General features: G+C 46.5%; 1 protein-coding gene across 2 annotated transcripts; it reads left to right on the top strand.

The window, feature by feature from the left end:
* The first annotated feature begins 2,891 nt into the window (after positions 1 to 2,891).
* VRTN (vertebrae development associated) lies at positions 2,892 to 11,615 on the top strand. Of its 2 annotated transcripts, XM_057733528.1 has the most exons (3): positions 2,892 to 3,048; positions 8,566 to 10,461; positions 10,500 to 11,615. In XM_057733528.1, the coding sequence occupies exons 2-3, from the start codon at positions 8,567 to 8,569 to the stop codon at positions 10,780 to 10,782; spliced, it is 2,178 nt and encodes a 725-aa protein (XP_057589511.1). In that variant the 5' UTR covers positions 2,892 to 3,048; position 8,566; the 3' UTR covers positions 10,783 to 11,615. The 2 variants fall into 2 exon arrangements, with proteins under 2 accessions (XP_057589511.1, XP_057589512.1); XM_057733529.1 differs by lacking the exon at positions 2,892 to 3,048 and having other exon boundaries at positions 8,567 to 10,720.
* The last annotated feature ends 13,279 nt before the right edge of the window (positions 11,616 to 24,894 follow it).

A 24,894-nucleotide genomic window follows, 5' to 3' on the forward strand; every position in this document is an offset into this window, starting at 1 on the left:
TTGCTCCCCTGCATATGGGATCCTCAGACCAGGGCTCAAACCCATGTCCCTTGCATTGGCAGGCGGATTCTTAACCACTGTGCCACCAGGGAAGTCCCTCACCTGCTCCTTTCTTCAAATGTAGCTACGAGAAAGTTTAAAAGTAAAGTGTGCCTGTCATTACATTTTATTGAACAGTGGTGGCTCTGGGTAAAAAATTAAAGTGAAAAAAGCAAGGTGCATGAGAGTATTTAGTATATTCCATTTATGCTTTAAAGAAAGGACAAAAGTGCTCTCTGAAAGATTTGCTTCTGTATACATAACAGGTCTCTGGCGTGATACCTTAGAAATGATATTGACTGCTTCTGAAAAGAAACTGTAGGAAGAGAAAAGGGCTGATATTTGAATCTTGAATCCTTTAGTAAATTCCTGGACCAATATATACAATCATTTTGAATAATATACCACTGTATATTATTATATAGTGGTCCTCCCCTACTTTTAGCACCCCCCCACCCAACCCCTTTCCAAGACCTCCAGTGGGTGTCTGAAACTAAGGATAGTACCAAAGCCTATATATACTATGTTTATCCCTATACTAACTAGGTGGGGAGTGTATACAACATGGATAGGCTGATGGGAGGGATGATTCACTCACTTCCCAGGTGGGACAGAGAGGGGTGATAAGAGATTTCATCATGCTACTCAGAACAGTTCTCAATTTAAAACTCATAAATGTTTGCTTCTGGAATTTTTCATTTAATATTTTTGCACTGCAGTTGACCACAGGTAACTGAAACCAAAGAAAGCAAAACTGCAGATAAGGAAGGACTACTGTAGTATCATTTACATATCATTTATGTATATAATACATTATGTACATATATTATATATTAATAAAAAGTTAAATATTAAAAATATTTAACAGAATAAAAATATACACAGAGAGACTAGAAAAATACGCACATGTATATGCACAGAAGAACTGGGCATTCTTTTAGTTCTCATAATGAGGAGAATGTGTCAGGGACGAAAAGGGAGGACTTGCTCAATTTACCCTATTTTTTTACTCTGTACCATTTGGGTCTTTTGTAAAGACAAAGTTTAATTTGTGTATGTCTAAGAAAAAGAAACTAGATTAGAAAGAAATGTAACAAGATGTTCACAATAGCTGTCTTTAGATAATGAGATTATAGATAATTTTTCCTTCCTCCTACTTTACTTTTAAAATTCTCCCAATTATTCTACATTTTCCCAATTAGTCTACAAATGAGACTCTTACTTTGGTAATGGAAAGGCCAACAAACCTTTTTTATCACTATAATTTCTTTTTATAAAATACTTTTAAAGATTCTATTAGCCTTTTAAATAATTTTAAATTACTTAAATTATTTAAATTTAAATCATTGCCTTTTTAAATGATAGCAAGTAATGTGGACTTTTTATAAAAATGTCAAACGACACAGAAAGAAAAAGTATCTTGTAGTTCCATCTCCTTCTACAAAATCACCACTATTGTCTGAAACTTTTAAAATACTGCATTTACATAAAGAACTTAAAAATAATTTCAAATTCACTGGATATTCTGGGAACAGGAATATACTTGCTTCGTGCCAAGCACAACTCTAAGGGTAAGCAAACTCTCTGGGGTAAAAGTTATGCCCCAGTAACCACTAAATCAGGGCCCTGAGGTTTAAACAATTTGCGTAAAGCCATACTCTAGTATGGGGCAGGGTTGGCATTCAAATCCAAGTACAGGAGGCGTCTAAACCACTGCCTCAGGCGACTGCCATCACCGTGGGTGGGGCTGGTGTGATTAAGATGTAGGGACTGGATTTGAGTTCACTTCTGAGGGCCCCTTCATCCAGCATTCCTGAGGATGGATGTTTGATAAAGGATTTTTGACTTAGGTGATAAGTGCAGGGTTCGTGATCGGCAGAGGAGAAAATGATCATCGTGGAGCTGGGGCGTAACCGGCAGGGGAAGGGGGCATTTTACAGTGAGGGTGAAGGCAGTAGAGAGAGGTGGGTAGAACTGAAGCCTGGGAGGAGCTGTCAGCCCCAGCACTGCAAAGGGTTAAGCCTGGGCAGGAAAGCCCCTGGGGGGAGCTACCACCAAAGGCGGCGGTCGGGCAGCCCTCACCTCCCCCACCAGCGGGGAACTGGACGGGCGGATAGGACTAGTTCCTCCGGGATTATCTGAGGCCTCTGGGCTGAGGTGAGCTGCGGGGAGGGACCGAAGCCCCAGGTACCACATGCCCTTACCTTCTTGAGGGGGTCAGAAAACCAGGTGTCCTGGGATAGGTGCCCTGGCCCCGGACAGAAGAATCTTTGGCCCAGGCACGCTTTGGGAGTGAGAGGTGTTGAGACTCAAGCCTGGGGGATGCTCAGAGAAAGGTGGGGATGGAGGCCTTCCTGGAAGGGAAGGGGGCAGTGAGCTCTCCAGCCTTCCTGTCTCGCGGGGCCAGGAATGGGGGAGCTGCCTGAGGAAGAGATGCATCTTGGGGGGTTCAGAGAGCCCCAAGTCCTCTAACCAGTCACCCAAGGCTAGTTTCCTGGCTATACCTTTGCTCTCACCCCCCCTCCCCCTCTTATCCTGGCCACAGACTTTCCTTCGGTCTTTCTATCTAAACCTTCTCCTCCCCTCCCTTCCCCTCCCCCCAAACTCTTTGGAAATCTTTCAACTTTCTTTCAAGTTTTCCCTGGGGGGTTTGGGGTCTGCTTCAGAGCTAGGTCAGGGCGCTTTAACACCCCCAGCTGGGCAGAGCGGACGAGACAATAGCTGCTATCACTTTACCATTGGAAGTGACCCCCGAATTTGCACTTCTTTCATCTTGGGACCAGAGCACTTGAGGGTGGGCGATTTCCTGGGAGGAGTGGCTTAAGCCGCTTCTCCACCGGCCAGTTGGCTGTAGACGTCCATGCTCAATGGTCCACCACAGATATGAAACCATTTCTGGAGTGAGAGTGGCGCTCAGCTGGGGACGCTGCCCGCAGGGTGACTTAAATGTCCCAAGCTGGAAGGTGGAGAGAGAAGTGGACGCCCCCTGGGCTCTGGGCCACCCTCGAGGTCAGTAAACTAGGCAGTTTCCTCAAAATTAGGAAGGGTGGGTGCCTTGTGCAGTTTGGAGGCCCCAGGGGAACGAGGGGGTGGCCTTGGGACACTAAAGGGCCCAAGGGTCAGAGTGACTCTGAAGATGCTGCTCGTGTGTGCGTGCGTGCATGTGTGCGTGCGTGCGTGTGCGTGTGTGTGTGTGTGTGTGTGTGTGTGTGTATGTGTGTGTAGAGGGGAGGTGAGGCATTGTTTCAAGTTCTCTTTCTCCCCACCCCCACCTCCAGCCCCTTCCCCATCCCCACCCCCACTGGCCTGCCTATCTCCCCTCCCCACCCTACACAATGGTCTGGCCTTAGCCCCTCCCCAGACTCCTGGTGCTTCCCCAGTTGGGTCCCTTGTCTCAGGTGCCCCCAGCTAGCCAGCTCTCTCTCTCCCCAGCCACCCAGGGCCTCCCGGCGGCTCGCACAGCCTCCCCTTGTGGGCCACACTGCTCATCCTTCTCTTTCAGACACGTGGTCCACTAGAGCTCCTCAACTTGGGAGTTCCCGAGGTGTGATTGACTGGGCGGCCTCAGGCCCACCCTGGTGCCCCCAGGCGCTCCTGCTGCCCGGGGTGGTGGGAGGTTCCTTGAGAATTCACAGCCAAGGGACTTGCCTGCCACCAGGCACGCCCTGTGGCCGCCTGTGCCCAACGGGGCCTCCTGGCCACTGGGGAAGAAGCCAAGATGGCTGGTGCTCCCTTGAGCCAGGGGTGCAGCTTGGGCGGCTCGGCCAGCGTGACTAGGGGGCTGGAGGGCAGGCCAGAGAGACTGGGTGGAGTGCCAGCCGATCTACCACGGTCGTAGCCAGTCTTACTGAGGACTGAGGCCTGTGTGGCCCTCCCCAAGGCTTGTAGGGCCTGGCCAGCTATTGAGACTGCAGGGCCTGCTTTATGAGGAATGGGGAGAACACGGGGTCCTTGGTGAGCGAATGCGGAGCCCAGGATGAGGCTGGCAGGGAGGGTGTCTGCCCTAGAGGCCAGAGGCTTACCAGCACTGTCAGCGGATCCCTTGGCCCTTTCCTCCTTTGCCCTGCCCAGAGCACTGGCTCACCACTTTTAAAATGCAAAGGACAGAGCCCAGACCTGCGCTCCGAGACCCCATCTGCTTGAAATGAGACTGGGGGAGGAGGAAAGTGCACCTTGCTAAAGGCGAGGCTTTGAATTGCCTGCAGAGTTGCCCATGTCCATTCATTCATTCCTGGGCTCCAGAGCCCTTCTTAGGTGCCAAGATGCTGGCTGGATGCTTTCTGGATGTCCTATTTCCTCCTTCCTTCCAACCTCAAGCCAGGGGAGCCTGTGTAGCCTGAGGGGCCTTGCCTCCTTGGTTTCATGCCTTTTCAGGTCCCTTCTAAGAGTGGTGGGGCCGGAGGAGGCCAGCTAGACAAAGCCCCTAGTTTAGCTCACTTTCTGCACCTTGTTCCGTGAAAGCACCTGGTAATCGCCAGACCTGCTTTGCATTGCGTTTCCAGGGAGCTATCACTAAAAAGACTGTTGCACCTGAACCCCATCAACCAATTGTCTACTTAAGTACGATTAGCTTCCCCATACGGCCTCTAGCCTTTCCCCATTGCCCCGTTCTCTCCTGGTCCAGACCCACCTGAGTTGCCGGGAGGTGCAGAGCCTCTCCAGAGAGCTACTTTTTCTCAGCAAGCTTTTGAGGAAAAAAGAAGTAGAGTATTACCTACTCACACCTCCTCTTACCTCTTTGGGGAAGAGGAAGGAATGAGATAGGGTGGAGTGGGGTGGGACTGGGGAAGAAAGAGGAGGTAGGGTGGGACAGGGAGGGGAGGGAGGGGAGGGAGGGGGTGGGGTTTGCGCAGGAAGAAGTGTGGTATATCTGGACGTGTTGGAAGGTATCTGGACACTGCTGCAGAAATTCAGGCAAGTCACCTTTACCTTTCTGGACCTCAATTTCCTTATCTGTAAAATGGCCAGGTTTGTCTCAAAGCCCCAAGAATCCATGTGTTTCCTCATCCTTTGGATAATGAGCTTTTGGGGTCCTGTATTTCCCTGGATGGTGGAATTACAGGGGTTAGGAGGGGAGCTCTGGAGTCAGATTGCTTAGATTTTGTAGCTTTAATAGCTTGTGATCTTGGGAAAGTTATTTAATTTAACCTCCAAGCCGCCTTTTCTCCTAGTGTGAACTAGGAGTTGCTATCCTAGGAAGGTGCAGGCATGATGGAGTTGTAGTTCACATAGAAAGTGAGAACCACATATAAATAAAATTACCTCTGAAAAGCCTGAAATCCAAATACTCACCCTATGTAAAACCCACAGAAACTTGTAATCTTTCAAGGGAACATCATGCCCTCTTTTTTTTTTTTTTAAGATTTTGGTTGAATTACCTAAATGCACATAGTAAGCAGTAGGTAAATGGTGGTTATTTTCATAATTTTGTTTGCAAAGTATCTAGCAGAGCGGAGCTCTCATTTATATGAGTCTGTATAGCAGCGTTTACAAGTGACACTCAAGAAAAACAAAATCCCCAGCATCTTTGTTGTCTGCCAGAATGAAAAAAGCTCTTTTGTGTGTACAGTTTGTTCCTCAGGGCTCAGTTTTTTATCGCATATGAAAGTGCTGTCAGTGAAGTTTATCTCCTGAGTCCAAAAAAAACGAACAGTTTTTAAAAAAGTAAATATAAAGTATATGAAAGGTGAACAGATTAAAAGCCCAATTCCAGGGTTAGATAATGTGGTACAAATAGAAATTGGTGAGAGGTTAGACCAGATTTGTCACAATAAACACATTTTAAAAAATCTACAGGCAAGAAATTTTATCCAAAGGTGATTCTGATTACTAGTTTTTAAAAAGCTTTCTTTTTTATGGTTACCAAGTAAAATTCTGGTGGTAGGCCTTCGGTTCTTTAAAAACTTTTTTTCAACTTTATTGACCCATAATTTATACCCAAACACATCCCTCATAAGTGTGCAAAACACTTTCCATTTTATGTGTGCAGTTTGATGAGTTGACAAATGTATACACCCAAACACAATTTTTAAATCTAAGGCTAATCTAAAGGAATTTATTAAACTCTGAGAAAGGATAATGGTCTCTTTTTTAATTTAAAAACAGTGTCCACAAAGAAATATTACTCTGCTTTGCAACACAACACAGAAAACCTACCAGTAATTAGGATGATTAGTTTGTATTCAAAGGTGGTTGGCATGTTAAACTGGAGTAGATGAATCACAGGCCCTAAAGAGCATCTGGTTTCAACTACTGGCTGCACCACTTATGTGGCCTGGGGCAAATTGGGCAAATGAGCCTAACTTTGATTGTCTCAGTTTTTTCACCTGTAAACTGGGGATAATAGTACCCCGCCCCCCCCCCCCCCCCCCTTAAAGTTAAGCTGCCAGTATTGGGACAGTGCTTGGCAAATAGTAAGCCTTAGTTTTTAGATCTATGTCAGCCCAGTGGCTAGGCTGCTGCTACCACTTTGGAAAGATTAATTTTGTCCCAGGGCAGCAGTTCTCAAACATTTTGGTCTTGAGACACCTCTATGCTCTTAAAAATTGAAGACTCTGAAGAGCTTTTGTTTATAAAGGTTACATCTGTCAACGTATGTTACATTCAAAATTAAAACTTCGACATTTAGAAAAGATTATTAAAAAAAAAACCTGCTACATACTAACAAATAATAGTTTTTGTGAGAAATAACTTTTCCAGAACACAATTTTGAGAACAGTGCATCTTTAAAATTTTTCAAATCTCTGTAATATCTGGTTATCAGAAGATTAGATTCTCCTCTGTCTCTATGTTCAATCTGTTGCGATACATTATTTTGGTAGAAGTATATGAAGAAAATCCAACTTCATCCAGACACATAGATGGACACAGGAAGAGGTGCTTTTTGGTTTTTGTTTTGGCCACACCATCATAAAGCTTGTAGGATCTTAGTTCCCCAACCAGGGATAAAACCCGGGCGATGGCAGTAAAAGCACCAAGTCCTAACCACTGGACCAGCAAAGAATTCCCAGAGGAAGAGTATTTTGATAGCTACACCAAAACTCGACAGGTGGCAGTTCCTCAAAGCTTAGTTATAATGCAGAATTTGAAACCATATCCAGGAACTTTTGTACCCTAGTATATTAAAATCCATTGCTTTCTTTTCTACTTTAAATGGATCTTTTGCCCATGCCATCCCATTGGTTATTTGGGAAATGGTTCACTGGGTGATGCAAATCTTCAAATGTTGAACATGCCATTATAAAAAGTTACATGTGTTAGTGTCACCACTGGTTGCATTAGAAAAATCTTTAGGTATTGGGAAGCTGTCAAGCTCACTGAGTGGATACAGGTTTTCCAAAATTCTAATTTTCAAATGAAAGCTCAAAAATTTTCACTGGCCATAAATAATAGCATTCCTTGAAGTGACAGGCTCACCTTATTCATTTCTGAGAAAATGTCTGTCAAATATATCCAAGTCTAAGTGATTAATACCACTCAATTTTTCTCAATTTTTCTTTCAAGTAAAAATGGTATTCCATGAAAAAGCAGCTAGTTCATCGTACAACCCGAACAATTCACCCATCCATTATCCTCCAGTGTGCAGCAGAAATTCTCTATGAGTACTTCCCATTTTGTCATTCCCAATATTGAAAAGTCTTGTAAGGGTTTAAGGGTTGTGATTCAAAAAAAATAATGATCTTTGTTGCTGCATCAAGGACATTTTGGAGTGATGCTAGCTTTCTTTTTCCCTGACTGTGGCTACATGGTGGTGTAGAACACAGTGATTTCTAGTTTGATTCATGCTGAGGTACTACAGTTTTACTCCAATGTTAACACAACGAAAACAGCAAATGATATCTTAGTGTTGTTATTTTAGTATATGTTAGTATTATTATGAAAACAGTTGAACTTGCAGCCCCTCTGAAAGTCTCAGGGAACCCCAAGCGTCCATGAACCATACTTTGAGAATCATTATTCTAGGAAAAAGCAGACCAATTTTGGCTATGTGGGATTGTTGGTCTTTAACAGGTATAGAGGTACAGCTTTTATACCTGCACTATATAATATGTGTAGTGCTAGATAATACTCTAATGTATAATAGCTAACGCTTCTTTAGTACTTTACTATGTGACAGGCACTTTTCTGAGGATGGAGACATATATATATATATATATACACTTATATATCTCCATCCTTTACTTTCATTGTCTTATTTATACCCACAATAATCCTATAAGGTAGATACTTTTATTATTGTCCCCATTTTAACAGAAAAGGAACCAGAAGCATAGAGAGGTTGAGTGACTTGCTCAAGCTAATATCAGAACCAGGATTCAAAGCCATTCTCCAAGACCAAGCTCTTTCTTTGTACCACTGAGTAATTAAACAAACCCCAGGAGGCACTCAGCCATTATCTGCTCTGGGGGAATGGGAGTAGATAGGCATTACCTCGAGGAAGAAGGTGCAGGAGTGGATAAGGCATCATTGCTGGGTATCATCTGGGTACCTTTCCTGACCTCTGCCCTCTATCCTTTGCCTTGGAAGGATGACATCTCGGGAGCAGCTGGTGCAGCAGGTGCTGCAAGAGCTGCAGGAGGCGGTGGAGTCCGAGGGCCTGGAGGGTCTTGTTGGTGCTGCTCTGGAGGCCAAGCAGGTCCTGTCTTCCTTCGCTCTTCCCACCGGCCGGGAGGGAGGCCCCGGCCCCCAGGTGCTGGAGGTGGACTCAGTGGCCCTGAGCCTGTACCCAGAGGACGCGCCCCGGAACATGTTGCCGCTGGTGTGCAAGGGCGAGGGCAGCCTGCTGTTTGAGGCAGCCAGCATGCTTCTGTGGGGCGACGCGGGCCTCAGCCTGGAGCTGCGGGCCCGCACGGTGGTGGAGATGCTGTTGCACCGGCACTACTACCTCCAGGGCATGATAGACTCCAAGGTGATGCTGCAGGCCGTGCGCTACTCCCTGTGTTCTGAGGAGTCCCCGGAGATGACCAGCCTGCCGTCTGCCACACTAGAGGCCATCTTTGACGCGGATGTCAAGGCCACCTGCTTTCCTAGCAGCTTCTCCAACGTGTGGCACTTGTATGCCCTCGCCTCCGTCCTTCAGCGCAACATCTACTCCATCTACCCCATGCGCAACCTTAAGATCCGGCCCTATTTTAACCGCGTCATCCGGCCCCGCCGCTGCGACCACACGCCCGCCACGCTGCACATCATGTGGGCTGGCCAGCCCCTCACCAGCCACCTCTTCCGCCACCAGTACTTTGCCCCCGTGGTGGGACTGGAGGAGGTGGAGGCTGAAAGTACCACCCCCGGCCTGGTCCCGACTCCTGCAGCCCTGGCCCGGCTGCCCCCGCCCGCCAAGACCCTGGAGCTGCTCAACCGGGAACCTGGCCTTAGCTACTCCCACCTCGGTGAGCGCTACAGCGTCACCAAGAGCACCTTCTACCGCTGGCGGCGGCAGTCCCAGGAGCATCGGCAGAAGGTGGCCACCCGCTTCTCGGCCAAGCACTTCCTGCAGGACAGCTTCCACCGCGGGGGCGTTGTGCCCCTGCAGCAGTTCCTCCAGAGGTTCCCCGAGATTTCTCGGTCCACCTATTACGCCTGGAAGCATGAGCTCTTGGGCTCAGGTGCCTGCCGGGCCCTGGCCTCCAAGGAGGAGCTGGCCATGGTGGAGCTGGAGAAGCTGCCGGAGGAGCAGGTTGCCGAGGGGCTGGGATGCTCCTCGCTGGCCATGTCAAGCCCTGGAATGGTCTTAATGCAGAGGGCCAAGTTGTACCTGGAGCACTGCATCTCCCTGAATATGCTGGTACCCTACCGCTGCTTCAAACGCAGGTTCCCCGGCATCTCCCGGTCCACCTACTACAATTGGCGCCGCAAGGCTCTCCGAAGGAACCCCAGCTTCAAGCCGACACCAGCCCTCTCGGTGGTTGGGACTCCCCAGCCAGCATCTGTTGGGGAAAAGGCCTTGCTCCCTTGGAAGGGTGAGGCGGGAGATGGGGCAGGGAAAGCCGCGGGTGGGGGATCCCCCGCCCCCCGGGAGTTCCTCCCCCTGAGGATGCCCCTGTCCCGCTGGCAGAGGCGTCTGCGCCGGGCAGCGCGCAAGCAGGTGCTCCGCGGGCACCTCCCCTTCTGTCGCTTCCGCCTCCGCTATCCGAGCCTCTCGCCCTCCACCTTTTGGGTCTGGAAGAGTCTTGCCCGGGGCTGGCCTAGAAGCCTGTCCAAGCTCCAGATGCAGGCCCCCACCTTGGGCAAAGGGAGCATGAAGGAGGCGGAGGAGAAACGGGAGAAAGAAGCTGGCAGGCATGTGACAGCTGCCTTGGCCCCACCTGCAGGGACCCTGCAGATGGCGGCTTCTCCAGGAGAGGATCCGGGGAAGGCTCAAGGAGGGCCTTCCAGAGAGGGGGCCCTGCAAGAGGGGTCCATGGCCCAGGGCGGGCCCCCCAGTGGGTCCCTGTCCAACCACCCTGTGGTGGCAGCAGCAGCAGCGGCGGCGGCAGGTGGCAGGGACGGCCAGGTGCTGGTGATGGACATGCTCGCCACTACAAAGTTCAAGGCCCAGGCCAAGCTGTTCCTGCAGAAGCGCTTCCAGTCCAAGAGCTTCCCCTCCTACAAGGAGTTCAGTGCCCTCTTCCCCCTCACTGCCCGCTCTACCTACTACATGTGGAAGCGCGCCCTCTACGACGGCCTCACCCTGGTGGACGGCTGACCGGGAGGTGTGAAAGGGGCTGGGAGGAAGGAGGACCACTTTGGAGAAGGTCAGAGACCTGAACTGCCCCCCTGGCTTGGCCAGGATCCCTTTTGCTCCTATGGTGTCTACCCTGAATCCAAGGGCATATTCGTGTTGTTTCCCAGCTCCAGGGCAGAGAGAGCCAGAGACCAGCCATCTGGCCTCCTGCAGAGAGCTACAGGACCAGAGATGTTCTTTTCAGTTGTTTACCATTCTTATTTTTATTGTGTCTTGGTTTTAGTCTTTTATTTTGATTTAAGTGGGTTGGCTGGGCCCCCTTGCTAGTGCTGGAAGCTGGATGTGTGTGGAGACCCGAAGCGGGGTTGGTTAGCTAAATCTGCTTTCAACTTTTCCCAGGGACAAAGGGAGTATTGTAGCATGGCCATCTGTCCCATTGGGCAGAATATATATCTTCAGTTCCTTTGGGGGTTGGCACCCTCTTTACTCAAAGATGTTTCCCAAAGGAATATTAGAGATCAAATGTGGAGCAGGTCATGGCTCTGCCTGGTGCCCCTAAGGGAGAGGGTGCCAGGCTCCGTGTGGGCAGAAGCAGGGATGTGGAGGAAAAACCAAGGTTGGCCTCCATGGGAAGGTCCCGAGCTGGATCACTGAGTGCTGGCCTGTCCATTTCAAGGCGTGTGGTGAGGGACTCGGGGAGAGGGCCTTGGGTCTCTGCTTGCTGGTGCTTGGTGCATTTACGTGGACCCCGCAGTCCTCGGCCAGCCTGGCTGGCTCTTGGGGTCCCCCGTTTTTCTGTTGAGCTCCTCCTCAGAGCCTGTGCCCCATCTCCAGTGAGAGACCACACAGTGGCCAGGCTGGCGAGAGACTGAATTTGCATTGTCCAAGAGTGAAGTTGGAAAACCAAAGAAATAAAGTGATGTGGCGCTCAGAGCCCTTGGTCTCTGGTATTTGTTTTGCATTTGTGACTGCCCGTTTCCATGTTCCCTTTTGGTTTAAGGGGACTGAGAGCAACCATTTCTCTCCCTTGATGCTTCCAGGCCCAGGACTTGGAGGATGGAGGGTATTACTCTGGGGTTTCTGCTTAGAATTGGATGTTGACCTTGGGTGTTCTTCCAGCTGGGGGCGGGGCTATGGCTACCTGGAAAGATACTTCCCAACAATGGGAGAAAACTGGCCAACTCACTGTGCTCAGAGGCCAGGCCAGCATGAAGGTCAAGTCTGTGTCAGGCTTCTATTTAGTCCTTGCAATGCACTCAGGCAGGCTAGACCCACTTACAGGTGAGGAAACTGAGCCTCAGCATGGTTCACGTGCATGCCCCCTCCAGCAGGGCTGAGCATTAAGGCCAGGCCTTTGCTTGTTGGGATGCCACATCCTTGGGGAAGGAGTTCCCTGAGGCCCTTTCTCCCTGTGTCTAGGTACTCTGCAGTAGCTGTCATCCTCATGGTCTTGGGGAGTCATTCTTGGTTCTATTTTTTCTCCCCCACATCCAATCCTATTGACTCTGACTTTAAAGTATGCCCAGAATCCTCCCCTTCACACTGCTGCCACCACCATCTCTCCTGGCCCACATCTCAGGTCCCTTCCTGCCTCCTCCTTCCACTTTTTCATAAACTGGCCTCCCACCCCCCGCCCCCCAATGATCTCTCTTCCCTCTGGTCCCTCTGTTGCCCTTACCTACCACGTCCGGCCACATTGGCTGCCTCTCATCTTGAAAGTGCTGTGCTTACTCTCGCTTTAAGGGCATTTGCATCTGTTCCTTTGTCCTAGAGTGCTTTCCGCTGTCTTCTTTACAGGGCGGGGCAGGCTCCCTAACATTCAGATCTGAGTCACTGCCACATATCCCTTCTACATTCTCCACGTGGGGCTTATTCCCATCTGTTTTTGTTGTTTATTTGCTTATTTGTCCACCTCCCCCCCACCTCCTTAGGGCATAAACTCCATGAAAAGCAGGGCTTTTCCCTCACCAGCTTACACCCCTGTATTCCCAGCAGGTAGATTAGTTTCCGACACGGTAGGTGCTACAATTTGTTGAAAGAAGGAATGAATGAAAGGGGGCCACTGTGATGTCCTGCTGTTACCCTTTGGCATTTGTTTTTTATCAGACCTAATCCTGAATATTTCTTGTCCATTTTTCCCCATTCCTGCAGCTACTGCCGCATCTAGTCCAGCAGCTGCTCTCATCTCTGATACTTGAATGGTTTCCAAATGGACTCTGCCTCCACTCAAACTATGCCATACGAGCCCTCCGACAAAGTCCAGGATGCTCTCACTAAAACCTAAATCTGACTTGTTACTAGATTTCCCGTTGCCCTTCGCACAGAATCCACCAGCGTGATCCCTACCAACCTCTAGGCTTATTTTTCCCCACTGACCCCTCATGCTGTAGCTCTCATCTAGACTGACCTTGCCTCCCACCTGCTTTTCCAGGAACCATGTAGCATTGTCATGGCGTTGTCTTTGCCCGTCTTTCTCTGTGGGATCTCCACTGAACCCCCAGCACCAATGTAGTCGCTCGGTAGTCCCTTAACATTTAGTGACGGGATTGGACCAGCAAGGGTCCTGCCTGGCCTGCGATGGCCACTTATAGCCAGCAGGTGGCACTCTGGTGCAGCAGGAGACAAAGTCTCTGGGTTCCCAGTAGGCATAGACCTATCTGGCTGTTTCCAACCCCAGCCTACTGCCCTTACAGCCTTAGCTGTCAAAGGGTGGCACCAACTGCTGTCCTAAGAATTGCCCTGGTTGGGGCTCTGGATTCTCCTGTTTGCTCCCTCCCTGCACCCTCAGACCCAGAGCAGATCTGATGTCTGGAGCAGTGTCTCACAATGGAGTTTAAAAATCACCAGGATCTCAGCCCCTGGGGGAGCTTGTTAGGAGTGTGGATTCTAGGGCCCCACCCAGACCTACCAACTCTAACTTTAGACATTGGAGAGGCAGTATATGCACAGGAACAAGCTATTCAACCTTGCCGTGCCTCACTTTCTCCATCTATAAAATGGGGATTATAGTAATGCCTATAGTATATAGTACATTGCACATAATAACACCGGGTGAGGACTTGCTATTGGTAACAATGATGTCCAGTTTGCAAACCCCTGGGAGTCTAATTCCTGTTGTCTAAGGAGATTCTTGCTCAAGGTTATGCTCTAGATTAAAGACACTCCTGTCCGAAGGCAGAAAATTCCTTTTGTCAGAGGCCAGGACTGAGCTGAAATCCATAGGGAGATACTTTAGCTTCTGTTAGAAAAAAATTAAGAAAAATGATATGTCAATATTTATTGATTTGGAAAATGTTTTATAAGTATGGTTATTCTTCTGTAGAAAAGCTGTTTCCTTTATAATCCGCTTAGAAAGGCAGAAATACCTAAGCAGTGACCATATTTGCTAAGAATACTTCACGCTGATTTTGAAGCTGACTTTTGTTGAAATTATTTGTATTTTTTTGCACCACTTTCTATCTCAGATACAAATGTGGAAAGAAATTCCAGTGAAGTGAACAATGTTTGAATAAGGGGAGAAAACAGAATATGTGAGGTTAGCTTTGCACATTCTGTACTGTTGTAAGGTAACAAGGGGTTCTAAAACTTTGACTATAAAAGCTTCACCAAAAGCAGTAGGTGAAACATGATAATTAAAAAAATTTAAGTATCCATATATTTATCCCCTGGGGGCAGGGATCCTGTATTTTGGTGGAGATCATCTTGTCTACCTTGATAACATAGGGTTGCTCCTCAAATGTTTCTGAAGTCCAGCATTCAGACCTTGGGTGGCTCTTGGGCCCTGAGCATCACTTCTTACCTCAACTGCCTCTCCTGGCTGTTCCACCCTTATCTCAGTCTCACCAACCACCAATCTGGGCTCATTCTCACATCCCCCATCAACCTGTTCTTCTCTCAGTATTTTTTTTTACTGTGGTTGCTGCCAGAGTCAGATTATCAGATGAACTGGCCAGAAAGCTGGGTGTCATCCTAGAATTTTCTCTCCCCCACGTCTCCATCTCAGCAGGACCGTAGGGACATTGCAGGCTTCGCATGTTTCCACATCACCAGATTATCACAAGAAAGAGAATTTGATTGGTCCAGGCCATTCTCATCCTTTGAGCACAGCTCTCATGCCAGGTCACATCTGAGGCCGCTCAAGTCTGGTCCAATCATCTGTGGCGAGATGCTGGATCAGCCTTGCTCACCAAAGGGGTCTGGCAGATGTAACAGGCTCCTGTCCAGCAACCCATGACAGGCTGAGCTCTGTGCTCTAAGCTGAGGATACAGAACTCTTGTCCTTGCAAAGGCCTTGGTTTACTGGCAGCTGAGGTCTGATTCCATATGATAGAGGCTTTCAAACGGAATGCCCAAAAAGTGCAGTGGGGTCACGAGGAAGTATATGCATCTTGTAGCTCATCCTGACCCCCGCTCCCGACTTGTAGCTTCCTAGGGCCACCTTTTCTCTGAGAAATGTAGGCTGCCTGAGGGTCTTAGAAATGCCTCAACTGCTCCTCAAACGACTCTAGATGTTTGTTGCAAAAACTCACCCCCATTTGCTGGCTGTCACAGGCGGATGGGAAGCTGAGGGGCAGGTGCTCTGACACAAGGCCGTTAAGGTGGGGCTGGAAGGCTCAGGGGTGTGGGCGAGGGGACCCTGCCCTGGCCCTGGGTGCTGTCTGTTCATCTCACGGGTCTGACTTCCAGCAGGAAGGTTCTAGTGTGATTTCCCCTCCTCAACCCAGGAGGCCTGTGAGTTGTCACTAGCAGGTTCCTAAATATTCCCATTACTGGTTTATCTCATGGAAGGGGAGGAGGAAGCTTTCAGGGAGTTGAGAAGCAGCAGAAAGTAGGTTTAACGGTATAAAAAAAAATTTCCATGGAAAATGACTTTGAAAATAGCATGAAATCCGCTTAACTCTAGCAGCTCCTCCCTGCCAGGCAGAGAGAGCTGGAAGGGGACCTAGATCGGAGGGCAGCCAAGAAGAGATGGGGCAGACAGCTGCTCACGGATGGCCCTCCACCTGAGGACACCACGGGGATGGGGATGGTGGAGGGCAGGAGGCTGCAGGCCATCCTCCCCATGCCTCGCCTGGGCTGGACTGCAGCTCCCAGGATGCAGGCTGGTGGGAGGCCAGCGTCAGGGAGGAAGGAAAGCACAGGCTGTGGGGAGTCAGAGAGGTACTTGGAGAGCCCCTGAGTGCCTTTGTGTCCTGCCTGCCCCCAGCTCAGTCTGGCTCAGAAGGGTCAATGCAGTTTTTTGGCTTCTGCCTGTTGACAGTCAGCCAAGCTCAGTTTCTAGGCCCCCGGACTTTGGGCAGAGTTATCTGCTGTCATTTAAGACATAACTTGGAGGATAGCAAGGGCTGCATCTAGGCTGCATTGCAGTACCCAGGACAGGTGTTGGTGGTGTGGCGTCTCTCCCTTCTCAGACCTCATCTTCGTGGGGACAGGAGGGAGACTGTTATCTTTGGGATATTCAATACTTCATTCATTCATTCATTCCACATTTGGTGAGGCCTGAAGGTGAGGGAGAGGAAGGATACAAAGCTTGGTAAGACCTAGCACCCCTTGGAGTTGTTTAGAAACATTGACTGTATAACTGGTTCTCAATTCTAAGTTCAAAGGTTCTCAGGGGTCCAGTAAATGTAGTTGGAAATTTTATATTTTTGTTCAGGATCTTAGATGATAATCTTAATTCATTCTATTAGAGAGATAAAGACAGAGGCCATTTACAATGATATTTGCCATTGAAAGACATCTCAATGCAATAAGGCTTGGTGTTTAAAGTCAGTCTCTCGAACCAGGGACTTGTTACATGTTATGAGCTGTACCAGAGGGAGGCAGTGATACTATGGGGTACAAGAGAGCAAGCCTGCCACTGCTCAAGGATTGGGAAAAGATATCTGGAAAAGCCTTGTAAAAGGCTCATAGGAGCACCTCATGGGGGTGAGTGAGGGAGGAAAGAACTGAGGATAATGAAAGGCCTGGAGCTGGGAAAACCCCCAAGAGAGCTGGATTTTGAGAGCCATTTGGCCCTGGCAACTTGATGAGGCCCCAAATCGTCTAAAATATCAGCTTCTTAAAAATTACCATGTCGGGACTTCCCTGATGGTGCAATGGTTAAGACGCCACACTCCCAATGCAGGGGGCCGGGGTTCGATCCCTGGTCAGAGAACTAGATCCCACATGCTGCAACTAAGACCTGGCGCAATCAAAAAAAAAAAAAATTACTGTGTCACATTGGTAGCTTGAAACTGGCCACAGTGGAGTATTTCCAACAGACAGACATTGGCAGATCCTACAAATCAGCAAGATGTAATCCCTTGCAGTCTTTCCTCTCCCTGGAACACCCTTCCCTAGATCTTTACAAAACTGGCTCTTGTCAGTCCTTCAAGCCAAAGTCATGTCACCTACTCAGAGAGGTCCTCTCTGACCCCCACCACCCCTGGGCCTGGGTCACTATGACCACATCCCTTCACGGCTTTCATCACCATCTGAATCAGTCGTTTTCTGGATTACTGTCCATCTCCCCCACTGGAATGCAAGCCCCCAGAGAGCAGGAGCTCATCTGATTTGTTCATTCCTTTATCCCTCTGACCAGAACAGGGCCTGGCAAGTGGTAGGTGCACAAAAATATTTATTGAATTAAGGAATGAGCGGGTTTGGAATGGGAGGCTGTTTCCTCCTGGGCCCTGTGCCAGGGACCCCCTGTGGCTTGCAGTGGAAAGACTGGTGCTGGGTACTGGTCTGCTCTTGGCCAGGCCACACTGGGGATGGGAGGTGGGGGAGGGGACAGGGAGGGGGAGGAGGAGAAGGAAAGTCTCTGTTGCTTTAGAAGCTCCTGCACTAGATGGGAATGGGGCAGACCCATCAGATCCCTGTCTTGGGGACAGGGTTGCCAGATTTAGCAAATAAAAATAAGAGATTCCCAATTAAATGTTAATTTCAGATGAACAAATAATGATTTAGTATAAGTATGTTCTATGCAACATTTGAGACATAACTTACACTAAAAAATTATTCATTGTTTATCTGAAATTAAGATTGAGGGACTTTCTAGGTGGTGCAGTGGTTAAGAATCCACCTGCTAATGCAGGGGACATGGATTCTGTGCCTGCTCCAGGAAGATCCCACATGCCACAGGGCAACTAAGCCCGTGCGCCACAACTATTGAGCCTGCTCTCTAGAGCCCGTGAGCCACAACTATTGAGCCTGTGTGCCACAACTACTGAAGTCCGAGCACCTAGAGCCCGTGCTCCACAGGAGAAACCACCACAGTGAGAAGCCCCCACACCATAATGAAGAGTAGCCCCCGCTTGCCACAACTAGAGAAAGCCCATGTGTAGCAACGAAGACACAACGCAGCCAATAAATAAATTAATTAAAAAAAAAAAAGATTGAACTGGGTGTCCTGTAGTTTATCTGACAGCCCTGCAGTGATGTGCTGGCGAGTGCTCCCTGAGCCCTCTGGTCTCATTCACGTCCTCTCCCCTCCCTGCCAAGAGCCGTTGTCAGCTCTCTCTGGGCTCTGGGAGGATGACAGGGGACCACCACCTCAGTCTTTCTTCCCATGTAACCAGACACTGAGCAGCTTGAATCTGACCACTCTGAGTGGCTTTCACCTGAAGCCCATCTGGGGCAAGGCTTGGGCTGGCCGTGGACCTCCATGTGGCTGAATATTACAATCACTTGGGTGCTTTTAAACGGGCTTTGCCCAAGTCCCATTGCAGTCCGGTCCTACCAGGACCTCTGCGTGGTCTCATTAACCTGCCTTATGATTTTCCCTTCTGAATATCTCTGAAATCTGCCTACTTCTCCCCACTTCCATTATCATATATTGGACTGTATTATACCCTGAACCAACCAAGGGGTACATTCTAGCCCCTTCTAATCTGTTCTTTTTTTTTTAATTAATTATTTTTTTATTTATTGGCTGTGTTGGGTCTTTGCTACTGCACGAGGGCATTCTCTAGTTGTGGCAAGTGGGGGCTACTCTTTGTTGCGGTGCATAGGCTTCTCAGTGCGGTGGCTTCTCTTGTTGTGGAGCACGGGCTCGTAGTTGTGTCACACGGGCTTAGCTGCTCTGTGGCATGTGGGATCTTCCTGGACTAGGGCTTGAACCCTTGACCCCTGCATTGGCAGGCGGATTCCCAACCACTGCACCACCAGGGAAGCCCCTAATCTGTTCTTCATGCTGCAACAAAGAGGGCATTTTTGAAAGACACGTCATTAAACACGTCACTTCCCTTGCTTAAAATCCTTCAATGCCATCCTTTTTTCTTAGGAAAAAGATCAAAACAGTAACTTTACAGTGGAGAAACGTGACAGACACCAATGAAATCAAGTGATTAAGGTTAACAATATCAGTAATAAGACATACAACTTCTATGGAATTCTTGCCAGAAATTCATAACCTTGATCTAACCCTGAGAAAACATCAGACAAGCTGAAATTGAGAGACATTCTACATAATAAATAATGAGTCCTCTTCAAAAGTCTGAAGAATAAAACTGGAACTGTTACAGATTGGAGAAGACTGAGGAGACACAACGAAAAGATGTAATGTGGACTCTGGCTTGGATCCTGGAACAGAAAAAGATTAGGGGAAACATGGGTGAAATTTGAATAAGTGCTATAGGTGAGTTAGTGGTACCGTACCAATGTTATTTTCCTGGTTGTTGGTAACTATACACACTCATGTGGGCTGTTAATCTTAGGGGGAGTTAGGTGAAGGGTAGATGGGAATTCTCTGTACTATTTTTGCAACTTTCCTATAGATTTAAAATGATTTCAAATATGGATCCTATAATAGGACTTTCTCCTCCTCTTGAGTTTTCTAAATTGTGTTGATAGTTTAAACAAAAATTATAATACTGAAAAAAAAATGATTTCAAAATAAAAAGTTAAAAAGAAAATCCTTAATGTGGCCTCAAGGGCTCAGCATTGTCTAGACCTGGTCTGCCTCTTCCACAGTCCCAGATCATTCCCCCTGACATACAAACCTTTCACACTTTCACATTCTCTGGCCTTTCAGAGGAAACCTTTTCTCTACCTGAATTGTTTCCACATCCCCACTTTTCTGCTCAGTCATCAGAGTTCAACAAATCCCCCCTTCCTGGTCTTTCTCTTTTTTATTTTCTATTCATTTATTTATTAAAAAAAAAATTTTTTTTTTGGTGGCTCACTGGCTCCTTAGTTGTGGCCTGCAAACGCTTAGTTGTGGCAGGCATGTGGGATCTAGTTCCCTGACCAGGGATTGAACCCTGGCTCACCTGGATTGGGAGCGAGGAGTCTTATCCACTACACCACCAGGGAAGTCCCTCTTTCTCTTTTTAAAACTGAGCTATAGTTGATTTACAATGTTGTATTAGTTTCAGGTGTACAGCAAAGTGATTCTGTTTTACATATACATATTCTTTTCATACATATATATGTATACATACACATATATTCTTTTTCAGATTATTTTCCCTTCTAGATTATTGCAAGATATTGAGTACAGTTTCCTGTGCTATACAGTAGATCCTGTTACTTACCTGTTTTATATATAGTAGTGTGTATATGTTAATCCCAAACTCCTAATTTATCCCTCCCTTGCTTCCCCCTTTGGTAAACATAAGTTTGTGTTCTATGTCTGTGAGTCTGTTTATGTTTTGCAAATAAGTTCATTTGTATAATTTTTTAAGATTCCACATATAAACATTATCATATGATATTTGTCTTTCTGTTTGGTTTACTTCACTTAGTATGATAATCTCTAGGTCCATCCATGTTGCTGCAAATGGCATTATTTCATTCTTTTTTATGGCTGAGTAATATTCCATTGAATACATATACCACATCTTCCCCCTCCTGGTCTCTTATGAGCCTTGTCATTCCCGGTTCTCATGGGCTCTGTGTTGGAGCCCTCACTGCAGTTTCTCACCAGCACTGTAAGGCAGTGGTTCTTGTCCTTAGAATCACTTGGGGAATGGTGAAAACTTCTGGTGCCTTTGATGGGAGTGTGAATAGATTTACTCTCTTAGGGAAACTGTATGACAATATCTATTAAAGATTTAATAGATGAACATATACATCCCCTATGACCTGGGAATTCTACTCCTAAGTATATACCTAAGAGAATGTAAATATATGTTTAGCAGAAACATCAAGCATACATTTAAAACAGCACTTTTGTAATATCAAACACCTGGATATAACCTGAATACCCACCATCACTAGAATGGATAAATTGTGGTAGAGTAACTCAATGGAACACCATGCAATAATGAGAATGAATGATGTACACTGTACCCAACAATACAGATCAAGCTCAAAATCAATGCTGTGAGGAAGCCATATACAAAAGAGGATGATTCCACTTACATAAAGTACAAAATACGCAAAATTAATCTATGCTTTTAGACGTCAGGATAACGGTTATCTTTGTGGGGAGGTAATGATCGAAAGGAGGCATGAAGGGAATTTCTGGGGTGTTGGAAATGCTATTTCTTAAATCGAATTCTGGGTGTGTTCACCTTGTGAAAATCAGTCAAACGGTACACTGAAGTTTGTGTACTTTTGTGTATGTATATTTCAGTTAAAAGTTAGTAAAATACTGATGCTTGAGTTGAAAAATACCTCTAGGGAAACCAATAGGCAAGCTACAGATTGAGAGAAAGATATTCATAAAACATCTGACAAAAAACTGATATCCAGGACATCTCATAAATAGTTGATGAGAAAGGTCTGGCGGTTTCTTAAAGCAACTAAATATATACCTATCTTACGACCCAACATTTTCACTTCAAGGTATTTACCCAAAAGAAATGAAAACATATGTCCAAAAAAGATTTGTGCAAGAATGTTCATAGAAGTGTAACAACTCCAAACTGGAAACAACCCAAATGCCAATTAAGGAAATGGATAAATAAACTGTTGTTTATACAAAGGACACTTTTCAACAATGAAAATAGACTACAGACACACACGACACAGATAAACATCAAAACACTATGCTGAGTGAAAGAAGCCTAACATAAGCAAGTTTATAATGTATGATTCCATTTTTGTGAAGTTCTAGAACAGGCAAATCCAATCTATTTTAGGGGGGAAAAGAAACCCAGCAAAGAGATTGCCTCTGCAAGGGGTGGGGATGGGATAGGGTGGGGATTAGCAGGGAAGGAGAATAAGGGAACTTTCTAGCATGACAGTAATGTTCTATATCTTGATAGTGGTTCAGGTTACACAGGTGTATGCCATTTGTCAAAACAACAAACGTACACTTAAGATTTTTGCAGTTCATTGTAATATAAATTTTATGTAGAAAGTAAAAAAAAAAATACTGGAACCAAATATTGAACTCTAGCTGATAATATGCATGCTGAAGTGTTTAGGGAGAAGTGGAGTGGATAGATGTCTATGATTTATTTTGAAATACATTAAAAATTAGGAGGGATTGATAGATGGGTAGAGTAATAATAGATTCTAGGCGGGTGTTCACTGTAAAATTCTTTTATTTTTTTCTGTATGTTTGAAAACTTTTCCTATAATGAAATGTTGGGAGACATAAAATGTCCCGATGAAGTCTCTTCCAAGAAGTACTGGGTCTTGCTTAAAATATACCACTTTTAAACAGTTAATGCTAAAGATAGTGTTGAAATGTCAAAGATTACTGCTCTGTCCTATTTCGCCCTGCTAGCTATGGCATTGTCTATGTTGATATGTAGGAAATAAGTGGCAAATGAAACAACAGATCAACCTAGCGACAGAAAATACACTGATGTGTTGGTCCTACCCCCCAAAATCCTAATCATTCACTTGGGGCATGGCTGGGAATCAGGATTTAAAAAACTTCTCTAGGTGGTCATAACGTGTAGCCAGGGCTGAGAGCCACTGCTGGAAGGCCAGTGTTTTGGCTTAGTTACAGGGCTCAACCTAGTCCCCGGCACATAGAAGGTGCTCAAGAAATACAACAAATATTAGTTGAATGAATGGTTGAATGATTGTATGAGAGAATGGATGTAAATGTGCTGCAAGCAAGGTGTGGATCTTGCACCATCAATAATAATGATGCTACGATATAAAAAATAAAAATAATAAAATAGGCATCACTAGTGTTTGGCGATGAGGAGGGAGGCAAAACGAGAGGCCCTGGAAGTGGAGGGTAGGTAATCTGGATTACTGGTGGGAGGTGGAGAGCGGGGCACAGGTAATGCGGCTCATTTTCCAGTTAGATGCAAGTGGATTTTGCTCTGCCTCCCCAGTCACCCCAGAACTGAGGGTGAAGAGGTGGATGGGGTGCACTGGGGAGCCTGGCAGGCCCTGTGATGCGGGAATGGGTTTGATATGGTCCAAAGCAAGTTGAGGGGGTTGGTTTTCCTGCAGCTCTGTGGTTATTAGGCTTGGGAGTCAAAGTCCCACTCTGTTCCACCCTGGAGGACACTGAGCTTGGTGCGTCTCAGAGGCCTGGCACAGACCTTGCTCCCTGGAGGACTGATCAGCTGTGTGGCTTTGGGCAGTCATTTCAGTTCTCGGTACACAATCTTCCCAGTCATTAACCTGGGGCAATAGTAGCTGCCCTACTTTCCTCGGAGAGTGTTGGGAAAATCAAAGAGAAAAACATGTGGGAACGTCTTTCAGGAGTTGGAAAGTCCTAGGCACTTACTCTGTCCTTAAGACCCTTGCATCCCAACCTAAACCTCTGGACTCAGCTTAAATACCTTTCTCCTCAGGGTCCCAGCATCTGGCAATACTGTAATGGTGGCTTAGGCTTTGTCTTCCAACTTATTCCAAAGCCTGACGCACACCTCTGCTGGCTGAGAGCAGGAGGGAAAAGAAAGTAGTTATTTTGATCCACCCTCTTAGTGCCCAGCACAGTGGGGATCAGAGTTGGGGCTTAGACAAAGCTGTTCCTGGCATCCAGGCTTCCAGAAGGGCAGGGCAAGCGCGTCAAGAGGCTTGGAGGTCATGGGAAAGGGGGAGGATTGGCAGGCAGTACAGGCACTTGTGGGGCCATTTCCTGGAGAAAATTCAGGACATCCAGTTAAATTTAAATTTCAGATAGACAGTGAATAATTGTTTAGTATAAGTATGTCCCAATTATTGTATGGGAGTCCTGTATTTTCACTTGCTAAACCTGGCAACGCTGTTGCTGCTATGCAACAATGTACTGGAAATCTTAGTCAGAGAAATTAGGCAAGGAAAAAAAAGGCATCCAAACTGGAAAGGAAGGAGTAAGTTTATCTTTATTTGCAGATGACATGATTTGTATATAGAAAATGCCAAAGAATCCACACACACACACACACACAAACTATTAGGGCTGATGAACAAATTTAGCAAAGTTTCAGGGTATAATATCAACCACAAAAACCAGTTTGGTTTCTATAAACCAGCAATGAAATTAAGATTTCAGATTTAGCAATCTGAAAAGGAAATTAAGAAAATAATTCCATTTATGATAGCATCCAAAAGAGTAAAATACCACGGAGTAAATTCAACTAGGGAGTGAAAGACTTGCACACTGGAAACTATAAAACATTGCTGAAGGAAATTAAGAAGACCTAAATAAATAGAAAGATATACTGTATTCATGGATTAGAAAACTTAATATTAAGATAGCAATATTCCCCAAAGTGATCTACAGAGTCAATGCAATCCCTATCAAAATTCCAATGGACTTTTTTTTTCTTTTCAGAAGTGGAAAAGCTGATTCTCACATTCATATGGAATTTCAAGGGACCCTGAATAGCTACAATAACACTGAGAAGGAAAAACAAAGTTGGAGGACTCATATTTCCAAATTTCAAACTTATTACACAGTTACTGTAATTAAAACAGTGTGGTACTGGAATAAGGATAGACAGACCAATAGAGTAGAACTGAGATTCCAGAAATAAACCCCAAATACCTATGGCCAGTTGACTTTCAACAAATGTGCCAAGACCTTCAATGGGGAAAGAATAGTCTCTTCAAAAAATAGTGCCTCACTCTACACACAAAAATTAACTCAAAATGGATCAACAATTTAAGTATATGGGCTAAAACTATAAAACTACTGGAAGGAAACATAGGGGTAAATCTTTATGACCTCAGACTGGCAATGGATTCTTAAATTTGTCATCAAAAGCAGGAGCAACAAAAGAAAAAATAGATGTGTTGTTCTTCACAAAAATTAAAAACTTGTGCATCAGGACTTCCCTGGTGGTGCAGTGGTTGAGACTCCGAGCTCC

Source organism: Hippopotamus amphibius, chromosome 4, assembly GCF_030028045.1.
Source record: "Hippopotamus amphibius kiboko isolate mHipAmp2 chromosome 4, mHipAmp2.hap2, whole genome shotgun sequence".
Taxonomy (NCBI): Eukaryota; Metazoa; Chordata; class Mammalia; order Artiodactyla; family Hippopotamidae; genus Hippopotamus; species Hippopotamus amphibius.